This window comes from Pleuronectes platessa, chromosome 2 (genome assembly GCF_947347685.1).
Source record: "Pleuronectes platessa chromosome 2, fPlePla1.1, whole genome shotgun sequence".
Taxonomy (NCBI): Eukaryota; Metazoa; Chordata; class Actinopteri; order Pleuronectiformes; family Pleuronectidae; genus Pleuronectes; species Pleuronectes platessa.
The window spans coordinates 23,106,875-23,128,723 of NC_070627.1; the positions used below are offsets into that span (position 1 = coordinate 23,106,875).

The 21,849-nt window shown below is 41.4% G+C and overlaps 2 protein-coding genes across 3 annotated transcripts; both read left to right on the forward strand.

Moving 5' to 3' along the window:
- Positions 1–1,440: 1,440 nt before the first annotated feature.
- cyldb (cylindromatosis (turban tumor syndrome), b) lies at positions 1,441–7,902 on the forward strand. Of its 2 annotated transcripts, none has more exons than XR_008341596.1 (14): positions 1,441–1,596; positions 2,208–2,689; positions 2,989–3,112; positions 3,541–3,782; positions 3,875–4,043; positions 4,682–4,814; positions 5,009–5,113; positions 5,372–5,451; positions 5,590–5,656; positions 5,747–5,879; positions 5,977–6,096; positions 6,197–6,315; positions 6,829–7,033; positions 7,289–7,429. XR_008341596.1 is itself a non-coding variant. In XM_053437297.1 (14 exons), exons 2-14 carry the CDS (start codon positions 2,255–2,257, stop codon positions 7,468–7,470), a joined length of 2,103 nt encoding a protein of 700 aa, XP_053293272.1. In that variant the 5' UTR covers positions 1,441–1,596; positions 2,208–2,254; the 3' UTR covers positions 7,471–7,902. The 2 variants fall into 2 exon arrangements, 1 of the variants encoding a protein (XP_053293272.1); XM_053437297.1 differs by having other exon boundaries at positions 5,977–6,085; positions 7,289–7,902.
- A 3,565-nt stretch (positions 7,903–11,467) lies between these two features.
- top1a (DNA topoisomerase Ia) lies at positions 11,468–21,383 on the forward strand. The gene is made up of 21 exons (XM_053439377.1): positions 11,468–11,628; positions 12,086–12,110; positions 14,061–14,157; positions 14,298–14,412; positions 14,988–15,040; positions 15,140–15,226; positions 15,343–15,412; positions 15,611–15,702; positions 15,846–15,961; positions 16,066–16,187; positions 16,279–16,401; positions 16,892–17,079; positions 17,163–17,307; positions 18,190–18,333; positions 18,519–18,704; positions 18,784–18,852; positions 18,963–19,077; positions 19,204–19,331; positions 19,610–19,704; positions 19,791–19,940; positions 20,081–21,383. The coding sequence occupies exons 1-21, from the start codon at positions 11,596–11,598 to the stop codon at positions 20,181–20,183; spliced, it is 2,256 nt and encodes a 751-aa protein (XP_053295352.1). The 5' UTR covers positions 11,468–11,595; the 3' UTR covers positions 20,184–21,383.
- The last annotated feature ends 466 nt before the right edge of the window (positions 21,384–21,849 follow it).

Genomic DNA, 21,849 nt, shown 5'->3' on the forward strand with positions numbered 1-21,849 from the left:
CCCACCCTACAGAGGTCAGTCCTCTAACAAGAACTTCCTTTTAAAAAGACGCAATGGTCTATTCATATCTATTGTCTTACATGTAATTAAATGAACAGTGAAATATGTGAGCTCCAGTTTTTTTTTTAAAGCACCACACACGAGTGATAATGCAGGTTGATGAAACATGAACACTATGTCTATGCTGGGGAAAATGAGGATGGTTGCATAAACCAGTCACGAGTTGATTCTGCAGGAACACAAACATGTCACTCAAGACATTGTACTCCAGGCATCGTTTACAGTCATGGAGCCAGCCTCCTTCATTTCTCAAGTATTATTTCCTTGAGTGAGGGTTGAGTTGTGAACTTGTGGTGTTTGAGAAATGCTTGTTTACTTGTCACAGGCTTTTCTGTCAGGTAACTATGACACTTAACTGCAAGACCCTTAAGACAAAGAAAAGTTTTCTCCATTAAAATGTATTTGTGATTTGTGTGCTGCTGTAGTGCAGCCCATTATATACTATGGAATGTTCATCAGTTTGTCAACTTCACTAATATGTTAACTATTTTGTGTAATTGTTTTTCTTTTAGGAAAAAAGGGTAACATGCCATGCACACACTCTGAGGCCTCAGAATCAATCATCTAAGAGTGTCACATATAATAATAACCATAGATCGGTCGGAGGAACCAAACCGCTAATTTAACTGCAATGCTTTATATTCTAATATATGTGCTTTTACTTTTACTGTTATAATGACTGTTATAAAGACCTCACAAAATTACACACAACCGTTCCCACAACAAGCAAACACTTTGGTGAATGTGGAGCTTTCCCTTTTAACTGGAGGAAACCTCCCAGACTCAGTGTGAGCGACTATCTGCCTGGACCGGTTGGGTTAAGTCTAGAATAATGGGGGAGAGAGGAGAGATGGGCGGAAAAGAGGGGAGAGAAGAGAGAAAGAGAGATGATGGAGAGACTATGTGTGTCACTATATCATTTATTCTAACTTGTAGTACAACAATAGATGTGAACTACACATAAACGTCTTATTGTGCATTCATTCTTTTGAGTGAGTTTGCTGATATCAAGACAATTTAATTTACAAAGCACTAGAGGCAGAAGACAAAATACTTTCACGCACTGATTAATAATAATGTGGAGGATTTAACCAAATGTATTTATCATAAGGGACAAATAAGGAATTATAATTCTACCAGAATTTATTGTTGTTTCCATGTCCCCCCCTATTTTTCCCTTTTTAATGTATTTAACATTTATTGTGACAAAATAAATCATAGTCTATTTAAATAGGAAAATATAAACAAAAAAACGATTTATTAAAACTATTTAAAATGTGAAAGCACCGATATAAACGGAGATCTCAATACTTTGTGATCACATAAACCAGCAGGGAAGCTCTGGCTGACGGACACAGTCGTGAGGGCGGGGCTGAATGTGGGCGTCGTCGGTCACTATTTAAATCCACGCGAATCGACCCTCCTCTTCAGTGAGGAGGAAGAGCTCAGTCAGTCCTGCAGTCACCTGGGTGTTTCAATGTGCTTTCATTCATGTGCGGACTGTGGAGGAGGAATTACTCTCTACACAATAAATAGGTAAGTAAAACAAGGCTTTTGTAGCATCTCATGTGTTGAGTTAAGTTTAATGTTAACAAACATATTCCCCAGTTGTGTTGAAGTATCCGCTTAGCTTGTTTGCTTAAACAGCCTATCCATCTTATAAGCATAATCTATTGTTGATTGAATGCATATACTTGTGTAATATGAAATTAATTTTTGCGGGGATGTATTTTGTAGAAACCTTGTTTCCCCTCAATTGTATGTTTAATTAATCAACTGTAAATATATATATTACATATTGTGTTGTACTCCTTTTAATTTAGAGCAGGAACTATATAATGTGGCGCACCTTATATGCATACAATATGAGCTGTTTTAAACCTTACATTAGCGGAGTGACATGATACAACACGTGATAAGCCACTCTGGTAACAGGTGCCCCACGTTGTTGTAGGAGTGGGACATAAAACATAATGGTTTTTTTCGACAGCCCTAAAATAAGTTGTCTTACACTAGTAAATGTTATATCATTGTGTTTATATTGTTCATCACATGATGGGTAGTTTATTTTCTCCTAACATTGTCATTAAATAGTCTGAGAATGAGGCTGTGAGGATACAATGTAACAGTCCAATGTATTCCTACAGGTGACCTGCTTCAGAGCTGTTTATCAGTGGAAATAGAGGGTGTAAACATGGATTCCAAAACTGTCGTGAAGGAGAAGTATTTCATCGTGACACGAGGGAAGTCGAGGAAAGGCTTCTGCCGGGGATGCATCGGCCGTGTGGAGACAGAGACGCAGAGTGGGGAGCTGATGGGACTCCTGTACTCTGGTGGCAGCAATGTCGGGAGCCCCAAGAGCGGCGGCATGGTGCGGAGGGAGGACACGTACCCTCTGACCCGACACCAGGCCCAGCTTCTGCTCTTCGTCTCCTCTTTCAGCAAGCGCCTGGAGCTGCTGTGCAACCCACAGCTGTTCTCAGCCATTTGCGAGCTGACTCAGGACGACTTGGTGGTTGTGAAGCACAAGAAGGGACACCTGCCCGGCCTGGTGAAGAACCTGATGCAGATTGGGAGGAAGGAGAACAAAGATGACCTCTACATGCTCGGCTTTGAGGTAGAAATGGTGGTGAGTAAAGTTGATAACCACAAAGTTTGGGTGTCTTGAATAAACCAGCTGAAGCATGTGATCTGTCCTGAGGTAGTTATTGCACCTGCACACTAGGATGACTCAAGACGATCGCTGCCATGCAATCTCCAGTCATCTGTCGCTAATCTGTCAAAAGATTGTCAGAGAGATATGCACCGCGCGATGTCATTATTGCAAATTGTTCGCATGCTTCTGAGAATTTACCTGGCCCTGTACTCTGACTGCTTAATGACTGCATTTGCTTTTCATTGACTGTTCTATTTTGTGTTTGCCTGTAGGACAGTGATCACAACCTGTCATCCAAGAAACCCACTCCCCTGCCCTTGTTCAGTGCGGCAGACATCATCCAGGTGATTCCGTCTTACTCGGTTCCCCTCGGACTGCACTGGAAGGATGGACAATGTAAGTGCGAGTAATGTCAATAGCTGACGAGCTGGGAAGGCTATATCTGAACCACACAATAACTTTGTGTGGTGTGCTTGATTTTTTTTTTTTTTAAACAAAATCCTTTTCCCACTCCCTATAATTGGCAAATTAAATCCTGTAATTGAAAGTTTTTACCAAATGCCTGGGGCTACATAGAGGACATGGAAGAAGCAGTCCTAGCACACAACCGGAAAAACTGGTCTTGTCGTGTTGGAATGTAGAACTCTACATTCATCACATGGTCTTGCGTGTTTGCACATTTAGAACTGTTAGCTGTCTGCATACCTCATATGTAGACGTGTCAGCCGGAGGTCAAGCTGATGAGGAGGCATGTGACAACTCCAAAAAATGTCATATGACTTTCTCAATGTCATCCTCTCCCCACCTTCCATACCTCTGTGCAGGTCTGAACACAAAAGCGGTGACACGCATCAACTCCATGCCAATCACAAGTTCCCGTGCACGCCAAGGGAGAGAGAGCCATAGGGAGTCCAGTGTCATTCAGAAACCCAGCGCGTCTCCTGCGCCTCTGGAGGTGGGATCCATGGTGGAGGTGATGTCCAACTCTAAGATCACAGTTTACGGAGTCGTCCAGTGGTTGGGAGTCCCTGCAGGAAAGACTGGTGAATGGGCTGGAATCGAACTGGTGAGGCACTGGAATGTTCTGTTGTAGAGTACAGTTGGCGTCATGCATCTAAGACACCTTTTTATATCAAATTTGTTTTTTTCTTGTTTCAGGAATATGAGGTGAACGGCTGCTCTGATGGGAACTATGGAGGCCAGAGATATTTCACCTGCAAAGCGAGCCGAGCTTTGTTTGTTCCTGTCACAAAGTGCAGCCCTGATGGCAGATTTGTCTACTCCTCTACAGGAAGTGGGACCTCAAAGCCCACTGAAATACCTCCAGGTTAGACATTTGTCTTAGTTTGGTGGGACATGCACACAAGCAAGCAATTTACAAATGAATCGTGCTGATATCATTGGAAGCATTTATTCTGAAGACTCTGTGTGAAATTATTCTGTAAAAAATAGGAATGAACTAGAAGGCCACTTGGAGAGTGCTTACATCTGCCAAGGCTAACACCCTCCCTCGCCATGTTAAAGAAAGTGAAAACAATAAACCTGGATCTGGCCCCTCAATGGAATCTGCTCCACAAGTCAATGGGTTCTTCCCTGACCCATACCACATCATTCCACTAATTTATAATCAAATTTGTGCTGACTTGAAATATACAGTCGCAAGTCATGCTTTCTAATCTGGTTAACTGACTTACTGTTCACACCCTTGGCAGGACAAATGAAGTCAATGGCACGTAATGCACTTCCTGGATTGAATCACTGTTTTCTTTGTTTTTTTATCAGTATCCATTTGAACATTTCTGACAGTCCTATGAACTTCCAGTGTCCAGTTTGGCTGTGTTTAAACCTTGTCAGAAACTTCTGCAGAACACTACGTTTCCCAGACCTAAAGCTACCCCTGAAATGATCTGTGTTTTAAACCTCATTCAATAGCTTTCAACATGTGTTTGTTTGCTTTTTATTAAGTTCCTCCATTTGAGGACCCTGAGGAGGACGCACCACCTATCCCTGAGTCAGAGGCCTTGTCTTTGTTAGAGGGAAGAATGAAGGGGATTCAGGGTCATATCAACTCCTGTTATCTTGATGCCACACTCTTCAGGTAAAACCAGTTCATCATACCTTGGGGCGTTTCAGTCTCAAGCGCCACATTGTCGTGAGCCTGGCTCATATTTATTTAATTCCCCCATTTATCTGTAGTAATTTTATTTGGAGATTAGATACAAGTGAAATGAGCAATGCGACCTGTATTCAGATCTGCATTGAGTTTTAAAAAGACGGTGATTCTCTCCTCAGTTTGTTCAGCACGTCTGTGACCCTGGATCATATCTGCAAGAAGCCTGCTGACACTGAGCAACCCATAACCTGCACTCTGAGGAAAATAGTCAACCGTTTACGCAGGTATTAACACTTTCTTCAAGATGTTTTTTTTTTTTTTTTTCTTTTACTCTCAGCCAGTTTGCAAAAGAACATGATGACATTGTATATAATCTCAAATGGTAAACAAGTACTCTCGGTCTTTGTATTATGGGTATTCACTATCTGAGACTGAAGGTACACAAGGTTGAGCCTCGCTTACATTAGAAGGAGTGGCTTTGTTGTTTTGGTGGGTGCAGCTGTTCCGTTGTGAGCTCTTGTTTTTGATGTGTTTTATTTCAGACAAGGATTTGTGCCAACTGAGAGCGTCATGAATTTCCGCAAACAGCTCGGCTGCGACACATTTCAAACAGAGGAAAAGGGTATGCACCATTATCGAGCTTGCACTGATTTCAAATGTGTTTTAATAGGTCTTTGCAAAGTCATTGCAACACAACATGTGATGCCTGCTCTTGCACTTTAATACATTTACAATTTTGTGGCTTCACACTTCATTGCAGACCCTGAGGAGCTCATCACAGTCCTCTTTCAGAAGGTGCTCAGCACGGAGCCACTTCTCAAGCTCAGGTATGAAATCACTCTGGGCTGCTCAGTATTGAATGACATGTTCTATTTAGCTGCGTAAGACTGAGTTACTGAAAAGCTGTTTCTTCTTAGATCGAGGCGAGAAACATGTCAGGGTGCCTACACCTTGCAGATCTTTCTAGAAAAAGAGCAGATGGGACAGATGCCCACCGTCCAACAGCTGCTGGACACGTCCTGCCTGTCAGGTGACATCAAGTTTGATGAGGTTAGTGCTGCTCTTGCTTGACAAAGATGACATCATGGGTTTATCAAGTTTTCCTCTATACAGTCACGTAACCATAATACTGCCTTTTGTCCCTCAGGCTCCATACTGTCTCATTGTTCAGATGCCACGGTTTGGAAACAAGTATAAGATGTTTTCTCACATCATCCCCTCCACTGAGCTGGATATCACAGATATTCTATACAACTGTGAGGAGCCGGTACAATTTGCACCAATTCATATCTTAGCATGTGAAAGGAACCCCATCTTTAACTCAGTGTTTTTAAGATGCTTGTGTATCACCTATTTTTCCCCAACAGCTCCAAGAGAATGCTTCGTCTGTGGAAATTTGGCCGAGTACGAGTGTCTTCAGTGTCTACCAGATCGCAAACTACAGCCAGGAAGAATCAAACAGTTCTGCACTACCTGCAACACACAGGTAAACTGCAATATCACGTGGTAAACAGCATTTCTTCAACAAGGGCCAACTGTCCACTTGTATTCAATCAACATGCTCAAAAAGCAAAAAAAAGGATAAAAAAGTGGTGCTATACACGTAGAAGACAAAGATGATGGTGATTAGGACTGATGGCGATGTTAATGTTCCATAAACAAAAACATGCTCAGGAGATTTCTGTGTTATGAACAAATATGAGCAGAGAATCTGCGGAAAAGGAAAACTCTGGAGAAAGTCCTTACCCAATTCAGCGGACGTTCTCTGGAGTTCATGTGAAATACGGCTCTAAATATCAGTCACCTAGATTTTTCATCAAGACCAATTAATCAAAATTGGTGAAAATATAAAAAATGCTGCTCTGCCCCAAATTTTATTGGGTACCTGCTTGGATTATACTTCCCCCTTCAGAATTCAATAAAATTGGTTTTACATCCATCTCCTTGGTGAATGTAACTAGAAGATGATTTTAATGTGACTTTTCTTTTTGTTCAACAGGTGCACAGTCATCACACCCGGCAGGGTCACTCCCCCAAACCTCTACAGGTTCCAGCAAATGTCGCCCCTGACACTCCTGTGCCCAGACACGTGATGCAGCTGTTTGCTGTGCTCTGCATTCAAACCAGCCACTATGTGTCTTTTGTCAAATATGGCCCTGACCCGCGCTCCTGGCTCTTCTTTGACAGCATGGCAGACAGATGCGGTAAGATGGGTCTCAGCTGGTTTCTTTTACTTTTGTTTATGGGTAATTTCTTGGCCTTGTTTTTATTTTATCCTGATGTTCGTGCAAACGCTGACATGTTTTGGTTTTATTCTGTGAAGTGGTTACACATGACTGCTTTATTTTCTGATAATGCTGCCTTGACATCATTAGATAAGGGCACACTCTGACGCATGTGACTGCACTTTATCTCTTCTCAAGAAGACGTCTAATCTAGAGGCCACTCTTTTCTTACAGGTGACGATCAAAGTGGCTTCAACATTCCAGAGATCCGAGCTTGTCCGGAGCTGGGCGACTTCCTGTCCCAGCCGGAGGAGGAGCTGGCTCGGGCCAACCCCTCTCAGACTCCTGAGCTGACGCGTAGGCTTCTGTGTGACTCCTATATGTTTTTATACCAGAGCCCAGCCACGCCACTTTGAATACCAAACCATCAGGAGCCTTGAACGCCGACAAAGATGAAGACATGCCATTCTCACAACAGTGCCCCAATAACCTTGCACCTCTGCCTATCAGCAATATGTTCTGTTGGTTAATACGTCCAAATAGCAGGAACTGAAGTGGATGTTTAAAACTAAATGGAAAGAGACAATAATTTTGAAGAGAAAAATAACATTGACTTTGCTTGCTCTGTGTCAGTTGATGTTGACTATGTAAAAGAAAGAATGAGGGGTGAATACATACACACACTTTGCACGCTTTTCCTCATCATTGCCCTCTGTGTCTCTTAAATGTCTTGCGGTTGTTATTTATTCTTTGAGGTTTTTTAATGAGTTCATTGTAGCATCTCATTTTTGTTGTTGTCTATATTCTTGTACTGTCTGTTACTTGGTACATTAAAGTTCATTCAACCACTTGGTGCCATGTTTATTTGATGCTTCTGTCATCTAAACACCAGATCGTCACTTATGATCTAAACACTGACTCAGTTTTTAGACTTTGGGGACATCTAGTTGTGAAGTTGCATTTTGCAGCTGAATACCCCTCATCTCCCCCTCCCCTTCCAAGCATGAGAGAACCTGTGGTAGACTTCAAGTGTCATAAAACTGAGAAGGTGTTTAGTTTGTCCAGTCTGGATAACTGGTCCTGATGTAAATATAAACTAATTTGTGTATTCAATTAAAATCCCGGGCATTCTAACTTGAGTTTTAATTAGACCATGGAATGCATATATAGATGACAGTATTACCCTGTATGTAAGCAGCATTTTGTAGCATGGAATAATACATGATATGTATGGGAGGAAAAAGGTCTAGTCTAAACAGGAAGTAGTGATTTGAGGCTCTGAGGCTCTGACATGCGGGGGCAGTTGTAGTAGGTAATATAATGGACTACATCGCCATCTAGTGCTGGAGTTTTCCTCGAACGCCATTCATAAACATGGTCTTTGAATGGTATTTCAGAAATAAAGCTGCAATAATCTGTATGTATTAATTAAGTTTAAGTGTGTCAAGGTTGTGGAGGACAGTGCAGACTTTTGTCTCATGAATCACACATCCTAACTGTGGCTCAGGAGGACGTCCACCAACTAGAAGGTCCGTGGTTTGATCCCAGTTGCTGAACTGGTTAAGTGTTTTATCACGTGTCAGAGGAAAAGAGGAAACAGTTGGAGGCCCGAGGTTCAATATATGCTGTACAAACAACATTAGTGATACTTGTTCATCTAACTGGGCCTCTGGTTTCTTAATGGTCTTAGTGGTTGTTCTGTGTATTCAACAGACCCTACCTTCACAAGCTCTCCTCTCCTCATCTCATCCTCTTTAGCTGTTCCTGAGGGTAGCTGAGGTTGGAGAGATGGAGGGATCTGCTGGTGGATGCAGCTCTGAATGAAGACAGTAAAACAGGTGGATTATTGGTAATATATTGTGTGGCAAACTATGGAGAAGGTGATCACCGTTGATTTTGGTTTATTCATCGCCGCTACTAGGAACCACAATTTATGAAGGGGGTGTTACGGCCCCTTCCTTTGTACTTTCTCTGCTTTTGCAGCTGACCTTTTCCTGCAGGAGCCTGTCATGGAGGGTCCACAGAGTAATGTGGTGGCTCCGGTGTAGGTCTTACCAAGCCTGTATGGGCCTGCTCTCTCTCTCTATCTCTCTCTCTCTCTCTCTCTCTCTCTCTCTCTCTCTCTCTCTCTCTCTCTCTCTCTCCCCTTCCCTCCCCAGTCCATGCTTGGTTAGGTGGATCTTTTGGCTGCTTACTACACCACACACATACACGCCACTCACTGCTAATATGTCTTCTCTCCACAGCCCATGTTTGTTAACTACTTGTGTTTTTTTATTTGCAATGAACCAGTTATTACGCACTTTATCCTGTCTGTCTTCCCTCAAGTTTGTGACACAAAATACTGAACCCAATATTCCCTCTGACAGGCGAGATTGTATGATTGATGTGTAATAGAGAAAGTGCTGCACACGGATGCACTCTATGAATGTGTGTGTGCAGGGGTGAATGGTTCTGTCAAGTGCTTTAAGTCATCAACACTAGAAAAAGTTTATATAAATACAGACTCTTCACATGATTTTTGAATCATAAAAAGGAGCAATACTCCAAGGCCTTGAAGGCAGCTCAGACTGTACATGAGCGTTATTCTAACTTAACGTGACATATATGTGAATATTTACTTATTATGTCTGTAATTTGTTTTCAGCTTTGCCATTTGATAACATACGAAGTTAATATTGATATGCAAGTTCACTGAATCACAAAAGAATGAGTGAGGTTAAAGAAACAGGTAACAGGAAAGACAAATCTCAGACATGATGATGATACTGATTGTAGATATTTGATATTATTATTAATTAAAGTACACAAAGCTACATCTTCATAAGATAGGACAAGATAAGATAATCCTATATTAGTCCCGCAGTAGGTAAATGTGAAATGTTACAGCAGCAAATCAAAAACCAGTAATGTAATAATAAGTAGCAAGCAATACTTGTAAATGATGGGGGAATTTCCCAGAGAGAGATTAATAATGAACAGTTAATCAGAATCAAAATAATTTTTATTGCCATGTATACTTGCACATACAGGAAATTGCCTTGGTGTGGTTGGTGCACTGTACATAAAACAACAATATAGAACAACAATATATACAGTAAGAGTGTTATCGGCAGGTGCGGTTCTAAGGTGTAGAGATTGGTGATAGTGCCAATAATATATAGTTATAAATTATGTGCAGGGGGGGGGGGGGGTCAGCAGAGTCAGTGTGATGCAGGGGGCTTGTTTGTGAGCCCCACTGCCATAGGAAAAAAACTGTTCTGGTGGCGCGAGGTTTTAGTCCTGATAGCCCGGAACCTTTTTCCGGATGGGAGTCTCTGGAATAGGTGGTGACCGGGATGGAAAGGATCAGCAATGATCTTGCCTGCTCTCTTACTGGTCCTGGAGTGGAACAGGTCTAGGAGAGCCGGCAGGTCACAGCCGATGACCTTCTCGGCTGACCGAATGATCCGCTGCAGTCTGCCCTTGTCCTTGGCAGTGGAGGCAGCGAACCAGACGGTGATAGATGCGGTGAGGATGGACTCAATGATGGCTGAATAAAACTCAACCATCACTTTCCGCGGCATGTTGAATTTCATCAGTTGCCGCAGGAAGAACCTCCTCTGCTGGGCCTTCTTGATGGTGGAGGTGATGTTCTCCGTCCATCTCAGGTCCTGTGCGATGATCGTCCCCAGGAATCTGAAAGACTCCACTGTTTTACTGGGGAGTCGCACATGGTGAGGGGGGCGGTGTGGGCTGGGCTCCTCCTGAAGTCTGCTACCATCTCTAAAGTTACAAGTGTTCAGCTCCAGGTAGTTCTGGCTGCACCAGGAAGCCAGGCTGTCCCCATTGGAGATTAATCAAATAAGGGTTGTGTCGTTGTGACCCTTGTCATTTAGATTAGATTAGATTCAACTTTATTGTCATTGCACAGTACAAGCACTTATACAACGAAATGCAGTTTAGCATCTAACCAGATGTGCAAAAAAAGCAGTAAAAGTGCAGAGTATTGTGCATATTTAAAGTGGAAATGTAAATAAATAAGATATGTACAGTAAGAAATATATATGGAATAGTACAGTATTAAGAAGAATTGTATGATATAAGAACGATGAATACATTATGAGCAAGATAAATATATAAATATATATAAATACGAATACACTATAGGCGGGATAATACAGTAGTAAAAAAAAATTAGATCATATAAGATGGACAGAATAGAAACAAAAAAATGATAATCAAGTGGAGGAGTGAGCCTGGATCACAGTGTTCTCCTGCTCCATGTGTACCCTGCCTCAGTCAGCACAGTGTGTGTGAGTGTGTGCGTGTGTGTGTGTGTGTGTGTGTCAGGGCCTGAGCAGCAGCAACACGTTTTGTCGAGAGGAGGAGCCACGCTTGCTCGCTACCATTTAAACTGAGGCGCATGCGCACTAGTGTAAATTTCAGACTTACTCTTACACAACCGGGTCTTTTCTTCATTCTGCCTGCTTCACTCACCGGTGTGTGCCGTGGCTCCACGTTTCTCTTTTTTAATTTCTCCTCCCGACAACTCGTTGGAAATGAGTGGGGATCATTACCACAACGAGGACCAGGTAACGTGGAGTGGGTTTTGCGGTGTCATCGCTGCTGCTTCTCGCACTCGGTCCCTCGCCACCGTTGATTTTGTTTGGTTTTGACAGGGTAACTTGCTAACTGTGAATAGTATCTGCTAGCGCACATTTAGTTGTCAACAGCGACTTGACAAGTGTCCCCATTTTTTTCTTTATGATGTCGCGGGTAGCTGAGGTCTAGTTAGCCCCCAGTTTAGTGTCGTTGGCGAAGGGAAAGTGGGTTAACGCTGCATGTGAACTGGTGCTAGCTGCAGCTAATGCTAGCCGTAGCGGCTCCGGTGTTAGCCGCTACGCCATATTCCCATCCAGAGTAGCACGTTAGCCGAGCTAGCGGGCTACATAGCAAACTGTCGCTTTGCTGCCCCGCAAGTTCAAAGTTAGTTAGCCGGCTAGTTAGCTACTACGGAATGTAACATTCATCTGTGTTTCTGTTTTTCAGATTGACTGTGGCTCTCGAGTCAATGGTAAGTTCATCAGTGTCAGATACCCGATTAAAATGACTGTTTTCCTCCCGGTCCGACTTGTTTTTACTGTTCTAATGCAACGTTACGATAGTTCTCAGCAGAGGACAGAAATGGCGTCCAGAGACTAAGTCCTCTGTCTCACTCACAAGCGCCTATTGTTCAAAAGGGAGGTGTTGTTTGAGCTTTTCCGCAAACAATTTTCTCGATCGGAGTCCATAATGCCACGCACGTTGAGGTGTTTTATCAGTTTATCGCCTCGGATGGGCTTGTTGGTCCGCTTTTAGCACCGCATTTCCCACCTGAAAGTGAAGGTTTGGGGGTTGAGGACTTAGTCTCTGCGCCATTTTCTTTTTCGGTGTAGCGGCCTGACTGTGCTGCAAGCTGAACCCAGGCTGGGAAGTGCAGATGGCTGAGTGTGGAGGAGCAATGCGAAGGCACAGGGCTACATAGGCTTCCCATGTGGCGGCCCATGAGAGAATAGATTTTTATAAAGGCGATCTAATGTTATTTTTTGTTTATTTTGCCTAGTGAAACCTAGAACTCCCGCGGTAGGGGAAAGTACAGCGTTTTAAAGTTGAACCCACGTTTCAGTAGCAATCATCACATTGCATTAAATTGTGTATTGGATGATCTTGACAACCTTTAAAGTTAAAAGTGAATTTTCGTTTTTTTTTATTCATCACAATTATAACCTGTCTGACCTGAATCTAGACATAATAAACACCACTGGTAGACATACAAGAAGAAGTTTTTTTTTCTATTTTAAAAAAAAAATCAGCTTCACGACCATTTTTCAAACAAACTGAAAAAATGGAACATCTCTTCAGTGTTTTGAGACAAGATATTTTACATCAGTATAAGATTGTCCAGCGAGCAAGCATGGTGAATTTTTTGATACGAGCTTGGTTTTTCTCTGCACCCTTAATGCAGAAATCCTCTAGACAACCAGAACAGGCAATTTTTGGGGGTTTTCATCCCAAAGCAATGTGACACTTGTCTGAGGATCATAAAGCCTTTCCAACACCTCTACGATGTCAGAGTTGTGTTTCCTTTAGACTGGTGTAAAACAGCTTGGGCTTAACCGAATTGTGGGTCTATCATTTACTTTGTCACCACTATGAAGATGGCCCTGCTAGAATTCAATATGCTCACCCATTTTAAAGGTACATGTTGTACTTGTGCATACATTAACTAACAATTGTTTGCTAGTCAGTGGCAGAGGTATATTCTGAATTTGTATGACCCCCGAAAGCTGATGGTAGGGTGGAGCTTTAGTCAAACGTCTGTCAGATATGTTTTACAGTTTATCAGTTATGTGACAGAGTTCAACAGCGTCTCCACTTATCACGTCACAATTTTGTGTAGAGATCTTAGGGGACCACATAAGTCCAATCTTCTTGTAATAATTGGTCAGCAAAGACGTCTAGTTTTACAGTAATGCCAAGGACATGTGGGTGATATTTGTGTTCCACTGCTGGACCATAGACATGTGGGCATCTTGTTTTTAAGGACCTGTTAGTTTGTCAATGTTTCCTGGTAAAGATTGGCTGTTGACACTTTATTTTTGCAATTGATTTTTTATTTTCCATAAACAGTCTGCTGTGACGCACAAATTAAAGGGAAAAAAAACCTTGTTCACGTGCATGTTTCAACCTGTTAGTTGTTTCATATTGTCTCAAACAATGCGTTTCATACGGGCAGTAGGAGGTGCTGTGCTACCCTGAATACATTTTCTGTTTACATGCTGTATGACATTCAAATTGTGGTGCACTTTGTTCGCCCTAGACACTTGCATATTGATTCATACTGCTCATACTTGGGCCATTAGGTACTTCTTGGTCCTAATGTAAACACGTTTATTGTAATCCCAGCACCATTCAGTCCTCTGTTGGATAAATTCATGTAATGCTTTGTGTGCTTTTGAAGAATGTAACCCTGTTCTCTTCTCAGACTCTCACAAGCATAAAGACAAGTACAAAGAGAAGGAACACAAACATAAGGACCACAAGAAGGATAAGGAACGGGAGAAGGCAAAGCATGGCAACGGGTATGACGGGTGTCCTTCCAGACTGTTGTGTTGGTTTCTGCTTGGTGTGGACAATACGTACCATTTGATTATTGTAGGATTTTTGGTTTTAGATGCTGCAAGCTGAAACATCCTGTGTCATGTGTTTCTTTAAATTATAGCGACTACAAGGACCCCTCTGACAAGAAACACAGAGACAAGGAAAAGATGAAGCACAAAGATGGCAGCACAGACAAATACAAGGACAAGCACAAGGAGAAGAGGAAGGAGGATAAGGTGAATAACTATGCAAAATGATTTGTGGGTGAATATCTAATGTGACTTTTGGGCTGACAATTATGATTTTTGTATTACTCTGTCAACTCAGGCACTTCATGGCCCCTGACCTTTTTTTAAATACGACCAAAATCTGTAAATTGTTTTAGTTTTCTTTTTCTGTTACGATTGTGATTATATTTGGCCAATATGTGCCATGAATCCTGACATTAAATGTTCACAGGAACTTAGTTTTGGTTTCTCCATAAAGTCAGGAGGCTTCCATCAGCTAGACAGAGGTACTTGTACTTTAGTATTGTTTTGGCATTGCTCTTGCTAAACTTAGGGAAATTGTCTTCAAATAAGGTGAATCTTTAGGGCATGGATGGGAGTAACCAATTTGCTCTTATTCTTTCCATTCCAACCAAGTATGTTTAGGCCTGCAAGCAAAATTAAGCACACAGCTTTTAGAACAAGCATTGATGATTTACCATTTTGTAACGATTGAACTGTCAATCTTGTCGGTTGGCAAGTTTTTTATGATCTTTTTTCTTTTTCGCATAAAAGTTGTGCAACTGTGTGTAAACCCTTTTCAGATGAAATCCCTTGATGGTAAAATCAAAAAAGAAAAAGAGAATGGCTTTGCCAGGTAAGTCTTTACGCCACTTTACTCACTTTACTTAGGCTATCAGCAGGTATGATTCATATGATACTATTTCTAATTATATCATTGCTTTTTCTTTTGCAGCCCTCCTCCACATGTGAAGTCTGAGCCCGAAGATAACTTTTACCACTCTCCTAAGTCCCTAAAAAGAGAACGGGATGATGATAACGAGTGCGTAGCCAATGCCATTCGACTTCTTACTTGTCTTTAATGTCTACTTCATATTGTTAGGGAATCAATGTAGTTTTCTGTGACCTAAGTTTGAGATATGGTATCTTCTTTTTCAGCTCTGAATTCAAGCCCAAGAAAATAAAGACCGAAAATGACAAGAAGGCCAAGAAAAGGAAACCAGTTGAGGTAAGCAAAGGCTACAACATTGCACAAACCTGCTGTTGGATGTAGACTTTCTGTAAACAAAGAAAAAAACAACAACTCTTTGGCAGTTTTCTGCAGTATATTTTGCACAATTAACCTGAAGAACTGGAGAGACTTGAGTCTGTGTTGAAAAGGATATTTTCCCTGAGAGAACTCACTTGGTTTCTATTCCCTTCTTAGGACATCAAGTCAAAAAAGATAAAAAACAAAAAAGGAGAAGTGGCCGATGGGAAAAAGAAAGCAAAGAAAGAGCCAGAGGAGAAGTGGAAATGGTGAGTTGGCCAGCTGAACCAATGCTAACATGATAGTAAACGGTGGTGGTGGGTCCTCTGTGGATATATTGCATGTTATTGTTGGCCTGTGAAATATTAAATTCTTCTAGTAAATTCAAACTCCTTTTATTGATTGATTCCAGGTGGGAAGAGGAGAGATACACAGACGGTTCCAAGTGGAAGTTTCTGGAACACAAAGGGCCGGTCTTTGCTCCCCCATATGAACCTCTTCCTAGCCATGTCAAATTTCACTATGATGGTAAGAGTTGGGTACTCACTAGAACTCTTCTTTTAAATCCTTTAAAGACTGTTCAGTATATCAACATGATGGCAGTTGTAAAACTTTGTTTTTGTATATTTTAGGTAAAGTCATGAAGCTCAGTCCAGAAGCAGAAGAGGTGGCCACATTCTTTGCAAAAATGCTCGACCATGAATACACAACGAAGGATATTTTCCGCAAAAACTTCTTCAAAGATTGGAGGAAGGTAGGAAAAATTTACTTTTATTGATAAACCTCTAGATGCCTTGCGAAATATTTTCCAAAGATTCTTGTGACTGAGTGTAGTGTGATTACAGGAAATGAACTCGGAGGAAAAGAGTAAGATCACAGACCTGAAAAAGTGCGACTTCGGTGAGATGAGCGAATACTTCAAGGCACAGTCTGAAGCCAGAAAGGCCAAGACGAAGGACGAGAAACTGGTCAGTTACTAAAATGTTTGTTGTATCCTTAATGAACTTGATCTAGAGTAAATGGTTAAATATTCTACTGCACATTTCGTAGAAAAAGGCTGTGTACATATTTTTGTCTCGGCTATCCCCTCGTCTTTTACATGAAAACTTGCAATAAAAGTTGATGCTCCAAAGAAGTGGGACAGTTTCTACACACCGTGGTATATGGGGCATACCAAGAGCAAGGCAGTCCTTTAAGCTAATAACACAACTTGCATAGGGTCTCAAAAAACATCTCCAACAAATGTGTTGGCCTGCCCTAATTTTTTAGGGCAGGCCAACCTTTTCTTGTAAATGCCCAAATAAAAATTATGAGCCTATATTGCCAAAATATAGGCACTTTAATTACTGTACCTGTAAGGTTTCCACATCCCCCCTGATTCATTAGGTTTTTCTTTCTCTTCATAATGTTGATCCCATAAAGGAAAGATTCTGATGCTTTGTTTTTCTCCCCCTGTAGCAAACAAAGTTGGAGAACGAACGCCTCCTTCAGGAGTACGGCTTCTGCATCATGGACAACCACAGAGAACGTATTGCTAACTTTCGCATTGAGCCCCCGGGCCTGTTCCGTGGTCGTGGAGATCATCCAAAGATGGGCATGCTCAAACGCCGCATCAGGCCTCAAGACATCATTGTCAATTGCAGCAGGTGAGCTCAGGTTTGCTTGGTCAGTGCAGATGAATGATGTTAAGGGAGCATAATGATCTAAATATTAAATGTGCTCCTCACAGGGACTCCAAGCACCCTGAGCCTCCCTCGGGCAAAAAGTGGAAAGAGGTTCGTCATGACAACAAGGTGACATGGCTGGTGTCGTGGACGGAAAACATTCAAGGCTCGATCAAGTACATCATGCTCAACCCCAGCTCTAGGATCAAGGTAGACTGAATTGTGTTACAAGAAGGTTTGGACCTGGTTTAACCCATTAAGACCTAAGGGAATGAAAGTGTTTATTTTTATTTTTAAATGACCACTGAAAACCTGAGGATAACTTTTGATTGCCTAAATATTTGACTTTCCTTGTCAATAGTTGCTGTTGCCCTAATCCAGGTATAACATAAAAAAAGACTCAACAACTCTGTCAAACTATCCATGATTCTACTTTCCTCCTCCTTATCGAACACATTTCTTGCAATGAGCCCTGGTCAGCAGGAACATTATCTATGATCTGAATCTCAATTAATACTTATATTATCGTATTAATAAATTTTTTCATTCTAAGAGCGCTCTAAGACTTGTTGCATTCCCCTTAACGCATTTCGCCATTGCAACAAGTATTTCAGCAAATCACTGAATTTCATCATCAGTTTTCTTAAACAATGATATGGTCGAATCTGTTCTTATAGTTTGTGTATATATTTAAACTTGTGTTGCATCAGGTCTTAATGGGTTAAAGTGAGTCTTGGCTAAATTCTTCAGTTTGGGTCAAACATTGATAGAACAGCATATTTTTCTATCAGCATCCTCTGTTTAGAGTTTGTCTCATAGGGTCATGTTGGATCTTTTCAAATGATTAATATTCTGAAAGGTTTTTCTTCTCATCTGGATTGTAAAATCTGAGCACATAGTAATTTCTCATTTCACAGTGTTAAAGTGAAAATGGCTACTTGCAGTAGTTTACTGAGCAGGGAACACTCTGTCCTGGGTCACATCCTACTAATTCCATTGGCGTTCCCTCTGACTTTGACACACATGGCACAACATGGCCCCATGTAATTATTAGTTTCTTATTGTCTTTTCCATTGTACCGTCTGCCTGCAGGGAGAGAAGGATTGGCAGAAGTATGAAACAGCCCGTGGGCTGAAGAAAATCGTGGACCGCATCAGGAACCAGTACCGTGAAGACTGGAAGTCCAAGGAGATGAGGATCCGACAAAGGGCTGTGGCTCTCTACTTCATCGACAAGGTGAGGGGGATTGCTACTGACATTGTCCTGAGAGTGTGTGTAGCTGGAGGTAGTTAATGTAGTGTAATTGCTTTTTAACAATGACTGTTACCTGCAAGTGGGGTTTATAGTGCTTAAACACTGGCTGCAGTCAAAGTAATGTCTTTATAAGCCGACTTTAATCCATCTGTCCTGATGTGCTCTAGCTGGCCCTGAGAGCAGGAAATGAGAAGGAGGAAGGAGAGACCGCCGACACTGTGGGCTGCTGTTCCCTGAGAGTTGAACACATCAAACTCTACCCAGATAATGATGGTCAGGAGTTTGTGGTGGAGTTTGACTTCCTGGGTAAAGACTCCATCCGCTACTACAACAAAGTCCCTGTGGAGAAAAGGGTAAGGACCCTAAAGCAGTGCTCTCAATTTAAGTGTGCAAACTTTGCCTATGTATTCATGTTTGTTCTGCCTCTTAAAGGTATTTAAGAACCTTCAGTTGTTTATGGAGAACAAGGAGCCTGATGATGACGTGTTTGATCGCCTGAACGTAAGCAAAACCACACCTTCACTGTCCAACATTCAAAATACAGGATTGACCTATACCAGCTGTAACACCCGTTTTATTGTACAATGATTGCTCTCATGGTTTGTCTTCAGACTTCTATTCTGAACAAGCACCTTCAGGAGCTGATGGATGGTCTGACTGCCAAAGTTTTCCGTACCTTCAACGCTTCAATCACCCTGCAGCAGCAGTTGAAGCAGCTCACAAGTGGTATGTGTCTACCTACAGATCTACAACCACTTTTTCTCATCAGCCGAGACGGTACTTGGCTGAAACCCCCTTTTCAGTCATTTTGCACACATCATTAACTGAAAACCGATTCTATTCTGACTCTAGCGGATGAGAACGTTCCAGCCAAGATCCTGTCCTACAACAGGGCCAACAGGGCTGTGGCCATTCTGTGTAACCATCAAAGAGCTGCACCGAAGACCTTTGAGAAGTCCATGCAGAACCTGCAGACTAAGGTGAGGAAGTGGTGTTTGAATCCTGCAGGTCAGCATTTTACAAACAATTATTTTCTCTTTAACCGTTATAGACAAGATTGCAAATACAATGTATTTCATCACCGTACAGTTCAAGTAATCGTGAGCATCATTGGAAATCAGATGGTTTACTTGCAAGAGCTTGGTGGATATTTACATTGATGTTTTAATGAGTCATCCAATTTTCAGACAAATACGTCACAAGAATGGTTAAAATAGATTATTATTGTTATCAACTATCAATTTTGGTTTCTTCGTAGATTGATGCTAAAAGGGACCAGCTTGCTGACGCCAGGAGAGACCTGAAAAGTTCCAAGGCTGATGCCAAAGTACGGAGAGACGAAAAATCCAAAAAGTGAGTATGGAAGGCTTTGTTTAGATTGATAGTTTACCTCTGGTCAGCCATGTGTTTAAACGCCTGTGCGTCTCGTCCATCTGTAGGTCTGTGGAGTCAAAGAAGAAGGCGGTTGAGAGGATAGAAGAGCAGCTGATGAAGCTGGAGGTGCAGGCGACAGATCGTGAAGAGAACAAGCAGATCGCCCTCGGCACATCCAAGCTCAACTATCTGGACCCTCGCATCTCTGTGGCTTGGTAAGATATTTATTTATGTCTTTACATAATTTTTCACAAATTATTTGGTTATCAAAACATCACTCTCTGCTTCCAATGATTTTTGTTGTTGGGGACAGCGATGCACATGTAATTCATTTCTGTCTGCTTTCATTTCCTAGGTGTAAGAAATGGAACATTCCCATTGAGAAAATCTACAACAAAACCCAGCGGGAGAAGTTTGCCTGGGCCATCGACATGGCAGAAGATGACTTTGAATTTTAAATCCCAGATTGTGGTTTTAACTGAAACACTTTTTATTTTGTTTTTAATCGGATACTTTTTTTTTTTTTTTTAGCTTAACTGAATTTTGCTCACTGGCCAGACCTGGCAAAGCATTTCAGAAAGTCTGAGCAGAAAAAACAACAGCGACATGATAAGACGAAAAGATGAGGCCATAATGAAATCGGCAGGAGGGTGTTGTGGGTACTCTAAACATCTGATCTGAGATCAGGCTACAAGGCTGAACTATAACCACAGCTGAGCAAAGGCACAGGCATAGTCTCAGTAATCTGAAGACCCTTTTACCTTTGTCAATGCTTGAACTTTGAACGGTGTGGTCCTATAGCTACTGTATTAAGCAAAAAGAAAAAATGCTTTTTATTATTAGTTTCTTTGTTCATTTGCTCTGTATTTTAGCCCTTCCATGTATTATTAATGAATTCTATATTTTGATAGACAAAGTTAAATCAAATGAATTCCTTAAATACACCCCACGCGCCTTCGAGGAGATGTGAGATTGCCTTTTGAGGTGTGTGCGTGCATGTGTGTATGAGGGACTCGACCATGGAAGCTGTCTGTTTCGGTGAATATTTTAAACTGGACTATGTTGAATTGTTCAGCATGAAAGAGGATGTATGGGCAGGCGAAGGGGGAATACTGCAACCATGTCAATATTTACTTAAGCAAACAGAATGTGAATATTTTGTTTTACATCCTCTATCAGGGACTTCTTTTTCAGTGTAAATGTGAACCAATCATTTGTATTCCTTTGAGTTGCAAGCATCCTCTGAATCTCTGCCTAGCCCTGTCTACATCTGGTTTTAACTTAATTTAACAATTGTTCCAAGGAAAAAAAACATGCATTTGTTACTTGAAGATGTATTTAAAGTTGGTAAATCAAGTGTTTTTCTTCAGGAAGGGTAAGTGAGGGACAAACTTTGCCAAAAAAAAAATTCTCCATCTGTTACAATTTTAGACATCTTTTTTAATTATGTAAAGGTCGAGGATAAGATAATGTAACATTTAATGTGAATTATCAGTTCATTTTATTCCACTCTGCTCCACTTATGATAGGAAAGTTGATGTAAGTAGCTGTAAAGTCAACAGCCTTTTCCTGTTATACTTTTATCGTCATAGCCTTTGATCATGTTTGAGTTTTATTCTCATTGTAGGTTTAAAAATGAATAAAATCCTACAGGTAAACATACTGTGTATTTGTCTAAGTGTTCATACCATTAGATCCTTGTGTGTTTCTGCCTTTATTCTAGTGTTTTGCTCCGTGTTAATTCTGTGGCCCCTCAGATGCCCCATGTAGCACAGCAGCCTGTTGGTTTTGGACCAGCGGCCGTGGTGGATGGTCCTGCCAGAGTTGCAGCGTCCTCATATGTTTCATCAAACAAATTTGATCACAAATCTCAAGAAAAGCTTAAGCTTTCTCTGAAACTCCTCAGCCTTTTGGCACATCACATCCAGGCTTTACCAGAATTAAAAACAAACAATTTGAAGCGTTAAGTCTTAAATTAAACAAAACTCAAAAGAAATCTTTTCTGTCCTATTGAAAAATAATCTGGTGCGATTGGAGGTGTCCATAACGTATATATATTTTTTTTTTCATGGAATGCTGAAGTTAGCCAGCATCTGTATTCATGCACCAGACCAAATAACTCGC

Coding starts and splice junctions, on each gene's coding strand:
- cyldb (XM_053437297.1), top strand. CDS start 2,255: ATGGATTCCAAAACTGTCGTGAAGGAGAAGTATTTCATCGTGACACGA. Junction 3,113..3,540: donor GCACTGGAAGGATGGACAAT/GTAAGTGCGAGT, acceptor ACCTCTGTGCAG/GTCTGAACACAAAAGCGGTG. Junction 7,034..7,288: donor CAGCATGGCAGACAGATGCG/GTAAGATGGGTC, acceptor CTTTTCTTACAG/GTGACGATCAAAGTGGCTTC.
- top1a (XM_053439377.1), top strand. CDS start 11,596: ATGAGTGGGGATCATTACCACAACGAGGACCAG. Junction 14,158..14,297: donor AAGGCAAAGCATGGCAACGG/GTATGACGGGTG, acceptor TTTAAATTATAG/CGACTACAAGGACCCCTCTG. Junction 18,334..18,518: donor CTCTCTACTTCATCGACAAG/GTGAGGGGGATT, acceptor GATGTGCTCTAG/CTGGCCCTGAGAGCAGGAAA.